Source organism: Neomonachus schauinslandi, chromosome 4 (genome assembly GCF_002201575.2).
Source record: "Neomonachus schauinslandi chromosome 4, ASM220157v2, whole genome shotgun sequence".
NCBI lineage: Eukaryota > Metazoa > Chordata > Mammalia > Carnivora > Phocidae > Neomonachus > Neomonachus schauinslandi.
Window position 1 is genome coordinate 101403982 of NC_058406.1, and position 19964 is coordinate 101423945.

The window sequence follows — 19964 nt, forward strand, 5'->3', positions numbered from 1 at the left end:
AGGAGGGGAAGAATGAAGGGGGGGAAATCGGAGGGGGAGACGAACCATGAGAGACTATGGACTCTGAAAAACAAACTGAGGGTTCTAGAGGGGAGGGGGGTGGGAGGATGGGTTAGCCTGGTGATGGGTATTAAAGAGGGCACGTTCTGCATGGAGCACTGGGTGTTATATGCAAACAATGAATCATGGAACACTACATCTAAAACTAATGATGTAATGTATGGTGATTAACATAACATAATAAAAAAAACATATACCCCCCCCAAAAAAAGAACCTAAACCATTTTCTTAGTCAAAGTACAAGCTATTCCTAATTGTTCTAAGAATCCACTATTTGTAATCTGAGAACCTTTGTTGGTGCTCAAAACGTTATTTGGCCCCTTATATTTGTTTTGTTCAGTATACTAATTTTGTGTATTTTAAATTTGTTTTTAATATACCTGTTTCTTAAAACATGAATATTTAATGTATCAAATACATTTTATTTATATTTCATAATTATATTTATCCATATTAAATATAGTTATATTTTCATTTTATATTATTTTAAAAATTTTAAACTTATTATATAACAAAAATTTCAGGGCTTTTTTCTTTCAACAAAAGTAATTACATGACCTATATTCAAACAATAGAAAAGTATAATTTTTCTAAGTTGTAGCCCCCTAAACTTCTGGGAATGGTGGGCATGTTCTATATCTTATTGTGGGTGGTAGTTACATGGGTATATGTAATTGTCAACACTCATCAAACTGAACCTCTAAAATCCGGGTTTGTTATTGTATGTAACATACCTTAGCATAAATATATATATAGTTTTGTGTGATCCCAGCTCAGCCCCAGGGATTCTTGTTCATAGTTTGATACCTCTATTTATTCAGACCTTTTTTTATGTATAGTCTCACATTTATGTAGATATAGGTATATTTTTTTTAGCAAAAAAAAAAATAGGATTATACTCTACATACTGTTCTAAAGTTACTTTTTTCAGGGGCGCCTGGGTGGCTCAGTTGGTTAAGCGACTGCCTTCGGCTCAGGTCATGATCCTGGAGTCCCTGGATCGAGTCCCGCATCGGGCTCCCTGCTCAGCAGGGAGTCTGCTTCTCCCTCTGACCCTCCCCCCTCTCATGTGCTCTCTCTCATTCTCTCTCTCTCAAATAAATAAATAAAAAATCTTTAAAAAAAATAAAATAAAGTTACTTTTTTCATATGACAGTATATCTAAGCCTTTTTCATGTCAGTATATATAGATCTCATTTTTTATGGCAGTTTCATGTTCCATTTAGTAGCCATGCTGTACTTTATTTTAATCAGTTCCTTATTATTGTACATTTGGATTGTTCCTGGTTTTTTACTCTTACAATGTTGCTGTATATTTGGACATAGTTATACTTGTGATACCTGAAATTAAAACATCTTTATTTCAATAATGTTAGCAATTCTAAGTTCCCAATCCCATTTTCACCATCTCTTTTTGCTCCATAGATCTTCAGATCCCTACCTGTTGGCTATAACATCTCTAAACAAGTTCTCGATCAGTATCTCACTCTACTGGCAGATGATCCAGTAAGTCTGTTTTTTCTTTTTTGTTTTTTCTTTTTCTTTTCTTCTGCTGTGTTTACGATTTATTTCTGCCACTGAAACCTGGTATCCTTCTTCTGTAGCCTCATTTTCTACTTAGCCAGCTCAGACAGTTTCTCTACCATCATCTGATAGGAGGGCTACCTGCTGCAGACTCTTGGCCAGATTTGCTCCTTTGGAAATGGAATCACTGGACTTCCCATTCAGTTAACACACTCTCTCTGTCTCTGTTTTTTTTAATAGCTAGAGTTTGTTGGAAAGTCTGGCGACAGTGGTGGAGGAATGTATGTCATCAGTATCCTTAGCAGTTATTTCCTTACAGTCAGGCTGCCTAAACTATGAAGAAGAATGGTGACTTACGAAAAAAAAAATTGGATAATATTTAGTAGACTAAATAAGTCAGAAAATTGAACTAATACATTGATGATAAAAAAAGTAAAAAGGACTTTTAATTAACCGAATTTTAGTTAAGCAAAACCCTGACTTAAATCCTAGTAAATTGAGTTATTGAAATACTTACAAACCATAAATGAGACCAATGTGAAAAACAAAACAGCATTTCAATTTTGAATTAGAGACTTAGGATTAAAACTAAGATCACAGTGACCAGGCCAAAACATTACTGACCTTAATGCTCTACACGAAGACCTGCATAAAGCTCTAGGATCCCTAGCCACAGCCACTCTGGAGTCTGTCGTACAGGAGAGGTAAGAGGGTCAAGGGTCACCCTGCTCAGGGTTGGGGTCCATACTTTATTTGAAAAAGCAATTTGATCATTATGTAAGCACCCAGTGTACATACATCTTGGTGCATCTTGCCCATTTTTCCACTGGACTGCTACAGATCCCATCCACTACTGCTCTTCATCCTAAATACCCTAACGCTTAATTCCCAAAGATGCCAATTAACCAGGCTTCCTAAAGCCTTTACTTACAAATGCAGGAACTCAGGTACTCAGGTGAGTCAGTGGGCGGTGACTCCTTTATGATTAGTAGTACCATCATCAATCTGTGGAGTTGTGAAAGAAATCCCTGACCACTGTTCCTCTCTCTGGTCCTTCCTCCTTACATGGAAACAGCAACCGCCATTTGTGACTAGGAGCTAAAACTAATCTATGTTATGCCATTTGTTCTCTTTATTCCTTTCCAGGTTTGGGTCTCGCTGTGCCAGAATATTCCGTCTAGTTTTGCAAAAGAAACACCTGGAACAGAAGCAGGTAGAAGACTTTGCAATGATTCCAGCAAAGGAGGCAAAGGATATGCTTTACAAGATGCTCTCAGGAAATTTCATATCACTCCAGGTAACCAGTGGCATAACAGTCACCAAGCAGTGGAGCTGGCCGAGAGTGAAAGAAACTTCCGAAGCAAACATCCTGAACCCCAAGCAAACTCTCTCTCCAGCTCTGAGACAGAAAAAAAAAGATTAACAGAGACATAGCAAGCACTTGAAAGAGAAGTGGGAAGCTTTAAATGGCCTAGTTAAAAAGAGGCACAGCCAAGAAATCACCCCAGAATTGCCCTTTTTCCGTAGCTCCTAGTCCTTGTGATTTGTCCTTTCCTCAGGCCTTAAGTCTATTATAGATTAAATCTGCCAGCAGTATCTTTTGGGTCCTCACTGTGTGCACAGCCATGTGGTATGCCCTATGAGGAAACAGACAGAATGGATTAGGACATCAGAATCACGGTTCTGCCTCTGACCCAGTTACACTGAGCAAATTACCTACTATCATTTTTCTCATCAATAAAATGGTGATGGATGGTGGTAATAAAAATAATATGGTTTGCCCTAAAGATCAAATACAATCTACGTGGCATATAAGCGTTGCTCAGAAAATGTTAATTGCCTTCTCTTTCTTCCCCACTGAAGATGCCTACAGTCAAATAGAAAAAGCTCTCCATGTGGCTGATTTTGCTGTAAACACAGATACTGAATGACTGGGGAAGAGGAAAATATTAAGTGAGAGAGCTGAGTCGTTCTGGATGGGACAGGTGTTTACTTGGCATTTCTGAAGAACAGTATGATTTCTTTTCTCTTTCTTTCTATGGACAAATAGGAAATTCCCAAAACGCCAGACCATGCCCCATCCAGGACCTTCTATTTATATACTGTGAACATCCTGTCAGCTGCCCGAATGTTGCTGCACAGGTGCTACAAGGTAATTTCTCTGGACCTTCTCCCCACTCCGTCCACACAGACACATCACACCCTCCTGCCCCCTTTAGCCATTTTACTTGAGCTACTTAAATAGAACCATGTGCATTTCTTGTCTTCTCTCCCCTCAGAGCATAGCCAACTTGATAGAAAGGAGACAGTTTGAAACCAAAGAGAACAAGTGAGTAGCATTTTCAGTTGAGTAATTACATTTTTCAAGGTCAAAGTCTTGAAGGGCAATTTCCTGTAGAAATAACCAATAGAGACAATAATTTGTCTAGTTGCATTGAATTATTGGCTTAGGTTGACCTAAATCGTGCATTAGTCTAAACTGTTCTGATATACCCCCAGTGAAATAATTTTGCAGATTAAATTTATCAGAAATGTACAAACTGGCATTAAACTTTACGTGCAGATGAGAGGCAGTGAGAGCTTCAGGGGTGAAGTCGTATTTCTAGTTAAACTTGTAAAAACTGTCTTTGGAAGGTGGCAATATCCACTTTGACCAGGAACATGGGAGAAGAGGGAGTTATGCCGTAGGGCTAACGGGTGAAAGAATCACCAAGGCTAGGGGACATGCCTCAGAGTTGTGTTTGCCTGACAGGCGTCTACTAGAAAAGTCTCAGAGGGTGGAAGCCATCATTGCATCTATGCAGGCTACAGGTGCAGAGGAGGTACAGCTCCAAGAAATAGAGGAGATGATCACAGCCCCCGAACGCCAGCAGCTAGAAACCCTGAAGCGCAATGTCAACAAGTAAGCATCATAAATCTCAAACCTATGTTTCAAAATACCTTCCAGACAAGTCCACCTCAATACCCTGCTACCCCTCCAGCCTCACCCAAGCAAACCTAAACTCACTCTCTTCTTCCCCAGCTCAATTGGCAGAACTTAATCCACCTGTTTTCCTAAGCTTAAAAACTCTGAAAGCATTTCAGCTTCTACTGCCTTACTACACACTCTTGTTCACCAAGTCTGTTGATTTAACTTCAGTAATGTGTCTCAAATCGGGCCTTTCATCTTGGTCCTCATGCAGGCCTTCATCACTTCGTTCCTAGACCTTTGCCGTCATCTCCCCCTTCATACCATCTCTTACAATGCTCTCGATGCCATTTTCCATGGCCTCTAATCTCAAATAATGAATGTTCCGTCTGGGCAAATGCTTTCACTTTTTCTTTCTTTTTTTTTTTTTTTCAAAGATTTTATTTATTTATTTGAGAGAGAGAATGAGAGAGAGCACATGAGAGGGGGGAGGGTCAGAGGGAGAAGCAGACTCCCTGCTGAGCAGGGAGCCCGATGCGGGACTCGATCCAGGGACTCCAGGATCATGACCTGAGCCGAAGGCAGTCGCTTAACCAACTGAGCCACCCAGGCGCCCTGCTTTCACTTTTTCACTCAGGTTGGATGCCAGTGAGATTCAGGTGGATGAAACCATCTTCCTGTTGGAGTCATATATTGAGAGCACCATGAAGAGACAATGACCCAGAAGAAGAGCCTTTCTCAAAAACTCTGGGGAAATTGGAAGGAAAAATAAAGGAGGCGCCTGATGCAGTCTTTGCAGTGAGATACATTGCCGATTCTTTTTTTTTTTTTTTAGATTCTATTTATTTGAGAGAGAAAGTGAGCAAGTGTGTGCACGAGAGAGAGAGAGAGCAGGAATGAGCAGGGGGAGAGGGAGAAGCAGACTTCCCACTGAGCAGGGAACCCGATGTGGGGCTCCAGCCGAGGGTGCTGGGATCATGACCTGAGCCAAAAGCAGATGCCCAACCGACCGAGCCACCCATTGCCAATTCTTATACTGAAATGCCCTCTCTATCCCTACTGCCCAGAATACACCAGAAAGAGTTTGACATGTTTTTTATTTTTATTTTTTTTAAGATTTTATTTATTTATTTGACAGAGAGAGAGACAGCGAGAGAGGGAACACAAGCAGCGGGGAGCGGGAGAGGGAGAAGCAGGCTTCCTGCCTAGCAGGGAGCCCAATGTGGGGCTCGATCCCAGGACCCTGGGATCATGACCTGAGCCGAAGGCAGACGCTTAACCGACTGAGCCACCCAGGTGCCCTGACATGTTTTTTAAGGTTTGCTGATCCCGTCTTATCCCCATCACTGTATTCTCCCCTCATCAGATCTCAGTGGGGGAAGAAAGGACCTTAAATCAACCAGATTAATCATCTATCAGATGCATCATTTCCCACTAAGAAGTCAGCCAGGCCTGTGTTTGAATATCCGTGTCAGTGGAAGAAATTTCTTCCTAAGCAGATTCTATTCTCAAAAGGCTATACCTGTTCTTTATTTTGTTAAGTTGTAATCTCTCTCTCTCTCACACACACACACACACACACACACACAGTGTAGGGAATGTGAAAGACAACCACACAGAGGGGAATAAAAGCTATTTTCAGGACTAGCTGGTGGACTGGCCCCAGCATTCACACTAGAATCTATGGCTAGAAGACATTTGCCAGCTCCAGGCTTCTAGCACATCTGAAACTGTGTATGTAAGCCACTTAGCACAATGCCTGGCATATGGTAAGCACTCAAGAAATCATTGCCTTCCTCTTCTCCGTGGTTTCTTAAAAGCAGCAATTCTAAGTTTTCTCTTTCAGTGGCATGATGTAATTTGTCCCAGCAGCTTCAGTTCATTTAAAGCAGGTAGGTGCTGTTATAATCTCTTCAGTTTCCTCTTGCCAATGTCCATTCTCTCTAAATCATTAAGAGTAATGAATTAATCTAATTCATCAATCAAGTGCCAATTAATTGCTAGCCATTATACTGGATATAATATATCAAGATAAATAAGTTGCGATCTCTGCTTTCAAGCCACTCACCATTCTTTACTGAGCATCTGTTAATGTGCCCAGGACTGGGCTAGGCTTTAGGGATACAAAGATGAATAAGCCTTGCACACATAGCCTAGTGGGAGGAGACAAATAAATACAAGGAAATACTTGGGGGCTGTAGCAGAAAAGTATTATATACAGAGAGGCAAGAGGGAGAAGGGTCAGGCAGGAAAGGGAGTGCAGAGAAAGTGACAATATGTCTTTTGAAAGATGAGGATTTGCCAGGTACAAGGGGAAAGGGATCCCAGAAGGAAGCAGAGCCTGGTTCCAGGAAGAACTGCAAATAGGATGTGACTAGAAAATAGGGCTTAAGTCCCGCCAGCACTGTGGCTAGACAGCCGGCAGGAGCAAGGGTGAGCGGGCGTCCTCACTATACTCTGCTTATTAGTAGCTTATCTTCTCCTGAGCAGTGGGAAGCAAGATGATGAGATTTGTGTTTGAGAAAGATCACTCTGGAAGAACCCTAGGGAATGAACTGGTAGGGGAAGGACTATATGGAGACTTGCAATGATATCTCAGGCAGATTATGAGGAAGGCTAGGACTAGGAACAGTGGAGGCTAGAGACATGCGAGAAAGTTTAAGGAGGTAGGATCTGCCGCACTGAGTTGCCATCTGAGTGAGAAGAAAGACAAGGGAGGGGTCAAGAATGTTTCCTGGGTGTCTGGCGAAGAGACGTCATCAATTCCAGGTGATACCTACTAGAGCCGATAGGCGTGGAGTGCTGCAGAGGGATGCTTATATAGTACACGGCCCGTGGCTGGCGGGAGGTGACATGTGAGTTGAGAAATCATCCAGTCTGAATCACTCTCCTAAACAGAGAAGAGGGGAAAAAAGAGGAGCTGAGGATTTCGAGGTTTTCTTCTCTGTCATTTACTATAACATTGCCCCTCCGGCTCATCCCCAAGTGTTCCGCCTAAATTTGCCACGGCCGATCGCGGAAGCCCGGCTTCCCTCCGACCCCGGCGAACGCTCCGAGGGGCGGCGCCGCTGGGCCAGCAGAGGGCGCCAGGCGGGCCGCGGGCCCCTAGCCGCGTCATGGCCGCCGCGCGGGTGCTGCTGATCCTGGCCGGGCGCCCCGTGTCGCCGAGGTTCATGCAGAGTGTGTGTCGCCTCCTGGGCGCCGGGCCAGGGCTCGGGCCGTGGCCCACTCACTGCGGCTTGAAGCGAGGGCGACTAGTCCTCTCGGACGGGCCATTCCCAAGCGCTTCGACCAGGCTTCCACTCCAGGTCGGAAGAAGGGGGACCCGGGGTCGGGGGCCAGGAGTGGGGTCGGGTGGGAGCTGGCGCGAGAGGCCTGGGGGCAAGGATCGACCAGACTCGACCTCCTACCCCACCGAGCGGCGTTGCCCGATTTTTGCCCGGCTTCTGAAGCCTTAACCCAAAACGGCTACCCCCCCCCCCACCCCCGCCAGCGACCCCCTTTCTGCCCTTTTGTGGCACTGGACCAGCAGCAGCTCAGGGCTCCGGGGGCTGAGCTGCCCACGAATCGAGGTGTGGATCTGGGTGTGGCCATCATGCTGCAGTCCAGCGACCAGACTGTCTTGTTAACCCGAAGGACACGCACCCTCCGCGTTTCTCCCAACCTCTGGGTACCCCCAGGTGAGTGCCCTGAGAACAAGATCCCAAGTTCAGGGAGGAAAGGGGCCCTTCACCAACAGTGGTATTCCCAGTCTCAGAAGGACAGAGAGGCAGGCCCAGAAATGTGGTAGGTCCCCTTTTCACAAGGAGTTGCAATGGCATCTGTTCCCCCGGAGGGCATAGTATAAATAGTGCACAGGGTTTCCTGACCAAGAACACCCCCACTTATCGCTTGGTCCCACTGTTGTTGCAGGTGGGCACGTGGAACTTGATGAAGAGGTAAGCAGTCTGCTAACCCAACCTTCACCCTGCCCTGAAACCAGAGACCTCTGTCTGGGGCTGCCTTGGGTGTGGGCTGAGGGAGGGACAAAGGACTTGGGACATGTTTCTCTTATTGAGAGAAATGTCTGGGACCTCTGCTGTCTCGTTTCCAGCTGCTGGACGGAGGGCTTCGAGAGCTTTGGGAGGAGAGTGGACTACAGCTGCCCCAGGGCCAGTTCTCTTGGGTCCCTCTGGGGTTATGGGAGGTGAGACAGGAACCTGGAAAAGGTCCCTTCCTTATTTAACCAAAAGCCCTCAACAACTTCAAACCCACCAAAGCCTATAGAGCAGCCCTACCTGCCTTGGCCGCAGGAGAAACGATTAACAGTGGGTGGGAGTTTGGAGTCCCCAAACCCACAATCCCCACCTGTGTGCCTCCTGCACCATCTCTACCCTCTACTTCCTCAGCTGTGTTTACAAAGTCTCGACAAGAGATAGGAAGTTCTCATCTTTGCTGTATTCTCTCTTAGTCTGCCTACCCTCCTAGGCTGAGCTGGGGTCTCCCCAAATACCATCACATCATTCTCTATCTACTCGTGGTCTCCCGGGAATCACAGCAGCAGCTGCAGGTAGGGCTGGCAGTGTAGGAAGGAAATGCGGGTTGAGACCCAAGCAGACTGGTTCCGTGACTAGGGTGGCGGGTGGGGGGCAGTCAGAGATAACCAAGAAATCCAATAGCCTCTCCCCTTGTCCTTGCCCCAAGTCTCTCTCCATTCCACCTGTGGGTAGGCTGCGGTCAAGAACAGGCCTCCTAAGAGAGGCCATGGCTCAGGGATCTACCTACCTATCTGGCCCAGGCCCGGATCCAACCAAACCCAAGTGAGGTGAGCGCCTTTATGTGGCTGGGACCAGATGTAGCAGCTGCAGTGGCTGCCACAGAGGATGGGACAGAGACACCCAGACATCTCCCCCAGGAGCTACCACCCTCCATCCTGTAAGAGCTTTTGCCTGACCCTCCAACACACCAACACATAGTCATTGGGAAGTTCCGCTTCTCTCCCCTCCCCAGGGGGGAGTTTTGGGTCATGGGGGACATTTAGGGAGTGGGTTGGTCAGCTGATGATGAAAGGGGCACATGAGCAAGGACACTGTCCATCCAACTCCAAGGGTTCCTGCTCCAAGCTGGCTAGCACTGACCACCTGGGTTCGAGTCCCACTCCCCCAAAGGGACAAGTTATTTAACCCTCCTTGAACCTGTTCCTCTCTGTAAAATGAGGGCATCGTCCATCCATCGCTCTCCTGCCGTGGCTGGGAGGGCTCTGTGGAAGAGGGCTAAGCCACAAGGCACAGCCCAGACAGGAGCTGTCGTCATGCAGTACGGCAGAACTAGAGGAGGACGGAGGAGCTCGACCCCTGGCCATGCCCGTGTCCACGCTGCTGCGAACGACCCCAACCACGGATGAAGGCAAAGAGAGGGTCAGCTCTGGGACCAAGTTTGCCCTCGGGCTCTGGCTGCAACATCTGCGCAGGTAAGGGTAAAGGACTTGAGGGCCCTGCAGCATTGGGCTGAACGCTCTATGAGGGAGAGGAAGGAAGAGCAAATGGCCCTGGAGCTCCTCAGTGGGACACCCCTCCCACGTGAAAGTGGGCCCAGGGCCTGCAAGGAGGAACAGAACATGGGCCCCTCCCCCCAAACCAGGGCTCTGGAAAGGGAAGTGCATAATCCCCTCCCCAGCCCCCCTCTGAAACACTCACACACATTCACAACTTTTATTATGGGTAAGAACTTTGCTACAACTTTGAGAATAAAAAGTAAAATTACAACATAGTTACTAGGCCCTGGAGGAACCTAAAAAAGGAGAATGGGGAGAGCATGAGGTCTTCCCACCTCCCAGAAAAGGTGCAGAATGAGCCAGACCTAACCATGGGGCCATGGGCCTCTCGAAGCTCGTGCCCCAAGCTGGTCAGCGTATGAAACATTGTGAACTTAAATATATAAATAGAGATCCAGGCAATAGGCCAGGCCCTGCTCCCAAACCCCTGGGGATCAGGGCTAAGGCCTTATCTCCTCCTCAGTCATACTGGGAGGTAGGAAGCAGGGGAAATCATCTTTGGAGTATTTTGGTTTTTCTTGTTTATGTACAAAAAAATCTGCAACCCAAAATAGAGTTCTTTGTCCATATGTCTGCCTGTCTCAGCTTCTCCACCTGTCTGGCCAAAGAGAACGGAATGGACATGAAGAGACAATGGATGTGGGGAAGGAACAGAACCATAGGTTTGGTGAAGAGAGGGCATCCAGGGGACAAGAGGAAGGCCCTTTCCCCGTGAGGCTCTAGCCAATTCGGCCCTTCCCCCAACTCACACCCCATCCCGCGTGCCTCCCACTGCCTAGGTTAACATACCCAAAGGAATGTGCCAGCCATCTAAAGAACATTTCCAAAAATAGAACCCAAATGTCCTTAAAAAGAGGTTAAATATTAACCCTTTGGGTGCTGGCCTTGTTAGGCAGAGAGAAGGCCAAACACAGGACACCATGAAGGTCTTTCTTTGACCTTGGCCAAAGCCCCCTGAGGGGTCAGAGTGGCCAGGAGTCTGGACTCCACAGCATACTTGCTCAGTGGTGGGAGGCAGTGAAGTTTCCATCATCCAGGGGACTCAGTCCAGGGAAATGATGTCTGACCGGCAGCCAGTCAAAGAGGGACCTGAGGACAGGGGTCCTCCAGGCCCCTCCCTCAAGGCCCCCCCAGGGGCCACAATGCTACTGACGCGGCCAGGAGGGGGTGCTGGAGTGGTGCTGCGGTGAGAGCTCCCCAATGTGGGGGCTAGTGGGCCCAGGAAGTGGGAAGGGGTCCCTCGGTACTGGAAGAAGTGGCCAAGGGCATCCTGTTCATCTATCGAGGTGATGACGGAGGGACCATAGTGCTGGGAGGAATCAAGGGCACAGTTTAAGATTTTCTCCTGACTTCACCCACTTCCCAGTCGCTCATCTCAGAAATACCCTGGGATAAATCAAACCCTCTGGATCCCCAGATACCCTCTGAGAAGCAGGGGAGACTCTTTTTTCCCCCTACTTCCCCACCCCACCCCTACCCTACCCCTATCCGCTGCCTTGAGACAGTCCCTCCAGCTTACTAGGTTCTTGGCCTTGTGGGCGTCTGAAATGCATGGAATGTCTGGCTGGGGCAGGCACAGTGCTCAAGTGCACATGGGTGTGTGGGGGGGGGTGGGGGGCCTAAGTGGAGAGCAGTCAGGGCAGAATTCTAAAAGCTCGAGACAGAACAGTAACAGGGTATCAAAGAAGACATGGGTGAGAATCTGAAGAAGCACCAGTAGGGTCTAGTAGGGAAATAAACTGCCCATACCCCCTCTATCCCCCAGCCCCTGCCTTCCCTCACAGAGAAGCAGATTTAGGTCTTAGGGGAAAAAGGGGCGGGGGGCATCGGTGCCTAGAAAGGAAGCTTCAGGGATCTGATAGCTTCATGGGAGAAGGAACCACTTACCTGACTCTCAGTCTGGAGGAAAGAAAATAAATCTAAACCTGGTAAGGAAAGAAAAATCAGAATCAATCTCCTGTCTGAACCCTTCATGGCCAAAAAAACCCAAAGTCCCTTGGATTGTAGCCTTTGCAAGAGAGCCAGAAGGCTTTGAAAAGGAACAGGGGTTCTGATCTGGTTTGGGGGCAGCTGTGGCAGCGAACAGCCCACCGTGTGATCAGTGTCCTACCTTGGATATCGGCCCCCAGTGGGAAAGCAGGTGGATACTCATGTAGCGGGAGACTGGACAGGAAATCCCCGCCCAGCGTGCCCATAGCAGGGCTCCGCAGCACCGAAGATGGCTGGTGACCAGATGTCAGGACTCTGTGAGGAGAGAGGAGGAACTGGGGCAGCCAGCGAACGACAGATGCCCTCACCCAGCTCAGCCTCCTGAGCCCCCTCTCTGCCCCAGGGTTTGTCCAGTGAACTGAGAGCATTCCTGACTTCTTCCTCTGCCCCTTCTGGCGTGGACTCAGCCTATTTCCTCATACCCTTTGCTTCCAGGTAGAGCCGGGATGGCAGCTGAGGTGACAGGACAGTGCTTTTTCGTCGGGGGCAGGTCCTCCTCATCCGATGAACTCTCTATTGTCAAGTCAATAACTTCAACCTTCTTCTTATTCTCTGATGGATTGCCCTCTTGGACTGGGCTGTACTGGAGGCCTGCGGGTGGTAAGAGGACTGTGTCTCAGAGACGAGGTCATCTGAGATGTAGTTCAGCTCGGGGACGGGGAGTCACTCACCATCCAGCCCATACCCTGGCGGGGGGCAAACCTCAGATGCCTCCTTCTTGGGTTTCATTGGGCACCAGGATCCATCTTCCATGAACTGGATCTCATCACAATCCGAACAGGAATTAAGTATCTCCATGAACAAGCTGGGGGAAGGGGAGAGATGGGAATTCATGGGGCTGGGAGATGGCTGGGAACAGTAGCCGGGGAGTTCTGGGACTCACCTCTCTGAACCTGTTTCCTCGTCTGTAAAATAGGGACATTATTCACTCTACTCAACTCTCTTGAGTTGTCGGAATCAAATAAAGTAAGGTAATATAAAAGAGATTTGCCAACTTTAAATGCTAAGTTTTCCAAAAAATACATTCTAAGCACATGTTTCATGTAGTACTTGTGACAAAACAAAAGGAACACAGATACAGAACTCCATAAACTATCTCAAAGAGGGCACTGGGAACGGGGACCGTAATTTAGGCTCCGGATGGGGGTTAGGACTAGCTAGATCAGTACATCCAGACCCTCAGAAGAACTTTTCCTTACCATGGTCAGTGAGAGGTCAGGTAGTTGTTCTAGGAGATACATTGTATCAGTTCAATACATTGATTCTGCCACTTACTAACAATTACAACTTTGAGCAAGATCATCTCTCTAGGTCTCAGCTTCCTCACCTGTAATGACCATACCCATCTCACAAGGTTAATTATGAGGATTCAGTGAGATGAGGCATGCAAAGTGTGCAGCATGATGCCTAATGCAGTAAATCCTCAATGTTGGAAATATATACAATTGACCGTGAACAACATGACGGTTAAGAGCACCTCACACAACCAAAAATCCATGGATGGGGCGCCTGGGTGGCGCAGTCAGTTGAGCATCCGATTCTTGGTTTCGGCTCTGGTCTGGATCGAGCCCCATGTCAGGCTCCACTCTGGGCATAGAGCCTGCTTAATGTCCTCTCCCTCTCCCTCTGCCCCTCACCCCCCCACCCCACACTCTCTCCCTCTTTCTCTAAAGTAAATAAATAAATCCTTTTTTAAAAAAGTCTTTACTGTTTAAAAAAAAAATCCATGGATAACTTTTGACTTCCCCCAAAACTTAACTAACAATAGCCTACTGTTGACCAGAAGAAGCCTTACCAATAACATCAACAGTCAATTAACACATATTCTGTATGTGTATTATATACTGTATTCTGATAATACATTAAGCTAGACAAAAGAAAAATATTAGAAAAATCATAAAGAAGAGAAAATACATTTATATTTACTGTACTGTATTGAAAAAAATCTGTGTATAAGTGGACCCATACTGTTCAAGGGTCAACTGCATATTATAAAGGTGAAAAATTATATATATACATATACATATAAAGGGATTGATAGGTTAAGAATTGGGGTTCCTGGGAGGGCAAGGAAGGTCTCTCAATATACAGAAGGGGGGGTGTCCCTAGTGGATGTCCTAGGTAAGAGGAAGCAGAATGCAGAGTGGCCCTACCCATCAATGATAAGAGATTCATAGGGAGCCTTCTTGTCACACACAGGACATGTCCATGTTGGTTTCTTCTCATTCATCTGTAGATAAAGGGCAGCATCGAAGCTCTGCAGGTGGGCGCAGGTGAGGGCACGACAGGGGACTGTCAGGCGCATCTTCCCTAGCTGAGAAGAGACGAGTTCTCTAGTCAGAGTCCCTATATCCCAGGAAGCCTCACTCTGGTAGCCCTAGGAGCCCTCATCTGGGTCCAGAGTTTAACCCAACCCTCCTCCCCCTTCTCATCTCCCCTGTACCCACCGGGCACATGAGTGACACCCGGAGACTTGTAGTGGCCACCTCACTGTCCGGGTCAGCGGTCAATTTCTCCTTGACTGAAACAAGAATGAGGCCAGAGCCATGGGGTCAGCAAATTTGGAGATGAAGCCCAGGAGGCGGTGAGGCCAGAAGCAGACGGCTCTGGCTGAGAGGCAGCTGGGCAGAGTGCCGTTGGGGGCCAGTGGGATGTCACGTTGAGGATGGTCTTTGGGGGCCAGTGGGATATCACATGAAGACTGGGTGTGAGGGAGAGATTTCCCCATCCCTGAAGATACTTAAATACAGCTGGGTGACATTTTGGCAGAGATGACTTAGAGGGAACTGAAGCATCACAAGAGGGTTAGATTAGATGATCCTTAAGACTCTTTCCAGGGGCGCCTGGGTGGCTCAGATGGTTAAGCGTCTGCCTTCGGCTCAGGTCATGATCTCAGGGTCCTGGGATCGAGCCCCACATCGGGCTCCCTGCTTGGCGGGGAGCCTGCTTCTCCCTCTCCCTCTACTGTTCTCCCTGCTTGTGCTCTCTCGCTCTCTCTGTCAAATAAATAAATAAAATCTTAAAAAAAAAAAGACTCTTTCCAGTCTAGGGGCGCCTGGGTGGCTCAGTCGGTTAAGCGTCTGCCTTTGGCTCAGGTCATGATCCTGGAGTCCCAGGATCAAGCCCCACATCGGGCTCCCTGCTCGGCGGGGAGTCTGCTTCTCCCTCTGCCCCTCACCCCACTCGTGCTCTCTCTCTCTCAAATAAATAAATAAAATCTTAAAAAAAAAGACTCTTTCCAGTCTAAAGAAGCCATACTCCAGCAGGGCTGGAGGCAGGGTCTGTGAGGCGCAAAGCAGATGTATAATTGAGAATGCAAGGGTGTCACTCAGTGCCTGGGAGGGGGCTGACTTCTCAACCATGAAGACTGGTACGGGGATAGGGGGAGGGTTGGAGTCCATGTGTGACATGAGGTATACTGTCATGAGATGGGGATGGGTTTGATTATAACGGCTTGAGGACCAGGAAGACTTGGATCCAAATCAGAGTGGGAAAGGGGGGCAGGATGTTACTCACTCAGTGCCCGAGAGTGGTCTGGGTTCCGGATACCCTTTGCTCTGAGTTTTTGTAGAAGGGTCCCTGCAGTCAACTGTCTCACCAGGTACACAGACAAGGAGTAGTTCTACTTGGAGGGAGGGGGAGGCAGTTAGCCTCTGCCCTGCACATCACCACCCCAACCCTTTGTCCCATGAGGACCACAGACAACAGGTTAAGGCAGAAAGACCCATAAAGAGGAAGATGTTTCCCCAACCCAGGACACGGGATGATGCCCCCTCACACCCTGCAGGCTTCTCTAGGTTCCCTGCCCCAGCCCTGCTCACCCGTCCAAACTCAGATGACCAGTTGACCACGATGGTGTTGGGAACAGTGGCCGAGAGACGAGCCAGAGGTGTGATGTTGATGGGGCGGCTAGGCCTCTTGGGCTCAGCCCCATTCTTGGTAGGGGGAAGGTAACCCTGGGGAAGGGAGGGAATGGTCAAGACATCTTGTCTCAGGTTACTCACTTGCTGGAGGGAAGACCAGCTCACTCACCGACCAAGGACATGGGGGGCCCATTCAGTGACTCACAAAACTAAAGCATTACCTAGGGTTATATGTGGGGTACATTCCTGGGGACAAAGGACAGCTTATTCGTTGACCAGGGAAATAAAAACCTACTCCCTGGGTTCCTGAGGAGGAAGAATAGGGATGCCCCACTTCTTCCAACTCTCAGCTCTGAGGTCATCACTTCAGAGAAGTCTTCCCTGAACCTTTGGGTTGAACTAATGTCCCTCCTCTGGGTTCTGATAGAACCCTTGTGCATCAGCCCCATCTTAGTATTCTCTAGGTTGTACTAATCCCTCAGTAAACTGAGTACCTACTCTGTACCCAGGCACTGTGCTAGGCATGTCCCTTTCATAATAGGTTTGTATTTAACATTTAAGAACTGAAAGAGGAAAGGGGTCACTGCCAGAAAAAGGGAAGAGCATTTACCGGCAGGGGGCATAGTTTCCCATTGACCTTGACGAAGAGGTTGGGGGGAAAATAATCCTCCTGGGGGCAGCTGGTCTCACAGAGACAGAACCTGGTAAGAGAGGAGAAAAGATGAAAGGGTGGGGAAGGTAGTCTCTTGAGCTGAAGCTGGCAGAAAGGCAGGGCATCTCAGTCCATCACAGATGTCTGCAGCTGTAACCCTCAGCAGCCAATGAGAGCCCCAGGGTTGGGGTGGACGGGGCAGAGCAGGGCTATCTCCTAGCCGTGTCCGTCATACCCTGATTTCGTTCCCACTCCCAACAGGAGCCCAGCCGGGAAGGAGGAGGAGGATCGACTCACCTTAGCTGCACTTGTATAGTATAGTCACATTTGGCTCCTGGTAGAACCTCTCTGTGACAGGGAAGGAGAGGGAAGCATGTCAGGATGTGGCCCCCAGAGGGCAGGGCTGAACAGTCAGGGACGCACAAGACAATGAGACAAAGCAGGTGCAGGAAGATGGACAGGCAGGAGAGCAGGACAGAAGAGAAGAAAGTCAGAGAGCAGAGTCCAGGGGTAACCATCCCAAGATGAGGTGCGAGGGCTGGGAGAGATGTACCTGGATGTGAGAATCTGCTGCACTTGCTGGGGTGTGAGGGCAAAGGTAAAGTGCGCCTCTTCAAAACGCTGGCTAGAAGTGGACGCTGAGGACACAAAGGGGCAGTTATTCCTGAGCCCATGACAGGCAGCCACAGACGCTGCCCCCATCCCAGGCTGCTGATCCCACAGGACTAAAGCCTAAAGAAAGGCTTGGGCAAGAGGTATGGATCAGGAAGACTGAGGAAGACGGAGCCGTACCGAGGGTGGTGGGCCGGATGAGCTCCCCATAGACTTCATAGAAGGGCAATGGTTTCATGGTGACATCAGGGTGTACGGGCTGGGGCAGAGGGGGGTGCATGTCCACTTCACGCTTGGGGCCCAGCAGGGTGCCAGGGGCCAAGAGGGCTGGGGGAATGGGAGCCAGAGGACCAGGGGAGCCGACAGGAGGGGTGCCAGGGGGCAGAGAGAGCAGGGAGAGATCAGAGGGCCCCAGGGTCTTCCGGGGAAAGCGCCGGCGGTAAAGCTCCTTGATCTTCATCTGGACACTGGGGGCACAGCTGGACTTGAGGAGGTGCAGGGCCTTGGCCAGGAGCTCGTGCTTCCGTCCACTCTTGTTCCGGCCAGCAAAGCCGAGCAGCACCTGAAGCTCAGACACCCGGAAGCTCATCACCATGTGCTGCGGAGAAGAGAGACACTCGAGAATACTGCCAAGGGTGCTGGGGCTGAGCTACCAAGTAGCCAATGCCCCTCCCCCCTACCCAGCACTCATCAGAAAGATGCTCTGCAGCCAGTGGATGACTGCCAGACAGCCAATCTAGCCAAAGGGACATCTCAGGCCCATTCAGCAACCCTCAGGTCAACCTTACCACTAGCCCCCAGAGCTTGAGTAACCCTATTTCCCCATGCCTGTAAGTCGGCCAGGTGGGGCAGCATGCAGGCAGCAAGCCATCCACAGGCACACCGATGAGTCCACTTCGGCCTCCTACCTCCATCCCTGCCTTGAGCCTAGACGCTCCTTTAAGCTGCTTATCTCCTCTCCTGCTCTTTCTCAGACTCTCAGACCCATCCCAGCCTCCTGGGAAGAGGCTAGGAGACAGGGAGAAGGAGGGGGAGAAGAGGATTCAGGCCAGACAGCCCCAAGGGGGAAGAAAGGGGGCAGGTGGCTGGAGGATTGTGCCCGAGGCACACCCCTCCCAACACTTCAAGCCACCTCAGCTATTTTCCCCAAGCCTCTGTAGCGTTTGTGGCCAGGGTTTTCAGGTCAGGGTTCAATGCTTGTAACTCCCCCAAATCCTTTCTAAGCATCATTTACATAAACACCCCTCCCTCGGTCCTATTTTTCTGGAAGGCAAAAACGACCAAAACGGTGCAAAGGGGTTAATAGTAAATCACCGAGTCCAGGTTACCTTCTTGTTTATCTGTTTACTCCATCTGCCAGGAACTAATATCCTGTTTCTCCCCTACATAGAGAAAATGAGTGATCCTCCCCCTCCATAGCGGTGAAAGAGGAGAGGGCAAAGCTCTAAGCAGAGGCCCTGGGAGGATGAGGAGAAGGCGTGGGGCCCCTGAGCCAGGGTGCAGAACTGCAAGTTCTCCTAAAGGCAGCTGGGCCCAGTGACTAGACCTCAAGCCCGCCAAGGACTATGGCTCCATTTCAAAAGGCAGAACAAAGCCAGGAGGCAGGGGGATGAACCCAGTGGTTTTTTAAGGTTCTGAGATGTCCTCGGATACGGTTACCCTAAAGACTGTGTGGCAGTAGGAGGGCACCAAAAGCTCTCTCCTAAAAGGACACCTTTCTGTGAATCTCTGGGAGACCCTGTCATGGGCAGGCCTTGCTAGCCCTCCACAATTCGCCCCCTCCCAGAAGGCTTTATGGCTTTGGGCCCCTTTTGAGGAATGTGATGAAAAACTTGTTCTTCTTTCTCCCACCCTTATTTCCTCTGTCCTGTTTTTATTTCTCCATTAGCTTTGTCAAGAACCTCCCCCTTCCCATCCCATAGTTTCACACTCCTCTGTCTCTGCCCAAAGACACGGGCTCACTAAGGCAGCGCCTTCCTCTGAGCCTCCTGGATGCTTCTGCCCCACCCCTCGATCCAACCGCCCGCACAGCCCCGCCCCCTAGATCTCAGCCGCCTACTGGTACTTCCCAAGGCTCGGGTCCCAACAGCAGCCCCAAAGCTTCCATCCTCTCTGCTGCATCTCCCCAGGAGCCTCCCATACATCTGCCCCCCAGTCCCATCCCCACATCTGCCCCCTACTGTCGCATCTCTTGGCCTCGATCAATTCGCCCCCTACGCCTCTGTAGCAGCTTTTACCCCTGGCCCTCCTCCTACATCTGCCCCAACTACCAAATCCGACTTCTACCCCTGCGTCCCCGCCCCCTGCGCCTCGGCCCCCAACAGCTGCAATTCCCCTCGGCCCCACCCCTACATCTGCCCCGCGGCCCCGCCCCCGGAGCCCGGCCGCAGCCCGGTCCTCGCCCACAGCCACTTCGCTCCCACCCCCAGCAGCCAGTCTCCGCCACGTCTCCAGCCCTCACCCGAGCCCTCAGCACCCAGTCTCGGTCGCTTCCCTGACTCGGCGTACCGCCGGGCTCAGTCCAGATGGGGATGGGGGAGGGGGCCGGTACCTTTAATTCGCCCAGCTCCGCCATCTTGAGACATCGCAGGCGCCCGAGCCCGAGCCCGAGCTCAGGCCCAGGGACCGGCGCACAACTCTCCACCCCAGCGCCGGCCGCAAATGCCGCCTGCTCCGCCCCGTCCGGCCCCCTACACCTCCCCTTCCCGGCCCCGCCCGCCGGGCTCCGGACAGGCCCCAGCCTCAGCCCCTCCCTCGACCGCCGGACCCGGCCCCTGCACGTCTTTGGCCCGGGTGCAAGACCGGAGGGAGTGTAGCCCGAAA

At 49.8% G+C, this 19964-nt stretch overlaps 3 protein-coding genes across 3 annotated transcripts in view; 2 read left to right on the forward strand and 1 right to left on the reverse strand.

The window, feature by feature from the left end:
• The window catches only part of POLR3C (RNA polymerase III subunit C), an 11516-nt gene extending 6201 nt beyond the window's left edge, over positions 1-5315 (forward strand). The window contains exons 8-15 of the mRNA XM_021688145.2: positions 1486-1566; positions 1825-1876; positions 2228-2288; positions 2731-2881; positions 3635-3736; positions 3864-3913; positions 4337-4486; positions 5130-5315. Of these exons, the coding sequence (XP_021543820.1) occupies positions 1486-1566; positions 1825-1876; positions 2228-2288; positions 2731-2881; positions 3635-3736; positions 3864-3913; positions 4337-4486; positions 5130-5211 (729 nt within the window). The 3' untranslated portion in view covers positions 5212-5315. The remainder of the gene's footprint in view (positions 1-1485; positions 1567-1824; positions 1877-2227; positions 2289-2730; positions 2882-3634; positions 3737-3863; positions 3914-4336; positions 4487-5129) is intronic.
• A 2213-nt stretch (positions 5316-7528) lies between these two features.
• Positions 7529-13114, forward strand: NUDT17 (nudix hydrolase 17). Its single transcript, XM_021688144.2, has 8 exons — positions 7529-7800; positions 7986-8172; positions 8405-8430; positions 8586-8678; positions 8943-9041; positions 9270-9406; positions 9789-9941; positions 12450-13114. Exons 1-8 carry the CDS (start codon positions 7609-7611, stop codon positions 12451-12453), a joined length of 891 nt encoding a protein of 296 aa, XP_021543819.2. The 5' UTR covers positions 7529-7608; the 3' UTR covers positions 12454-13114.
• PIAS3 (protein inhibitor of activated STAT 3) lies at positions 10538-19801 on the reverse strand. Its single transcript, XM_021688141.2, has 14 exons — positions 19693-19801; positions 17322-17739; positions 17083-17167; positions 16827-16877; positions 16488-16578; positions 15836-15970; positions 15531-15636; positions 14462-14535; positions 14168-14328; positions 12686-12819; positions 12437-12605; positions 12136-12269; positions 11913-11950; positions 10538-11334 (listed from the first exon to the last, which is right to left on the reverse strand). The coding sequence occupies exons 1-14, from the start codon at positions 19714-19716 to the stop codon at positions 11068-11070; spliced, it is 1887 nt and encodes a 628-aa protein (XP_021543816.2). The 5' UTR covers positions 19717-19801; the 3' UTR covers positions 10538-11067.
• Positions 19802-19964: the final 163 nt, after the last annotated feature.

Coding starts and splice junctions, on each gene's coding strand:
- PIAS3 (XM_021688141.2), bottom strand. CDS start 19,716: ATGGCGGAGCTGGGCGAATTAAAG. Junction 16,878..17,082: donor CAGCAGATTCTCACATCCAG/GTACATCTCTCC, acceptor TCCCTGTCACAG/AGAGGTTCTACCAGGAGCCA. Junction 12,270..12,436: donor GCTCTACCTGGAAGCAAAGG/GTATGAGGAAAT, acceptor CTCTCCTCACAG/AGTCCTGACATCTGGTCACC.
- NUDT17 (XM_021688144.2), top strand. CDS start 7,609: ATGGCCGCCGCGCGGGTGCTGCTGATCCTGGCCGGGCGCCCCGTGTCG. Junction 8,431..8,585: donor ACGTGGAACTTGATGAAGAG/GTAAGCAGTCTG, acceptor TCTCGTTTCCAG/CTGCTGGACGGAGGGCTTCG. Junction 9,407..9,788: donor GAGCTACCACCCTCCATCCT/GTAAGAGCTTTT, acceptor GTCGTCATGCAG/TACGGCAGAACTAGAGGAGG.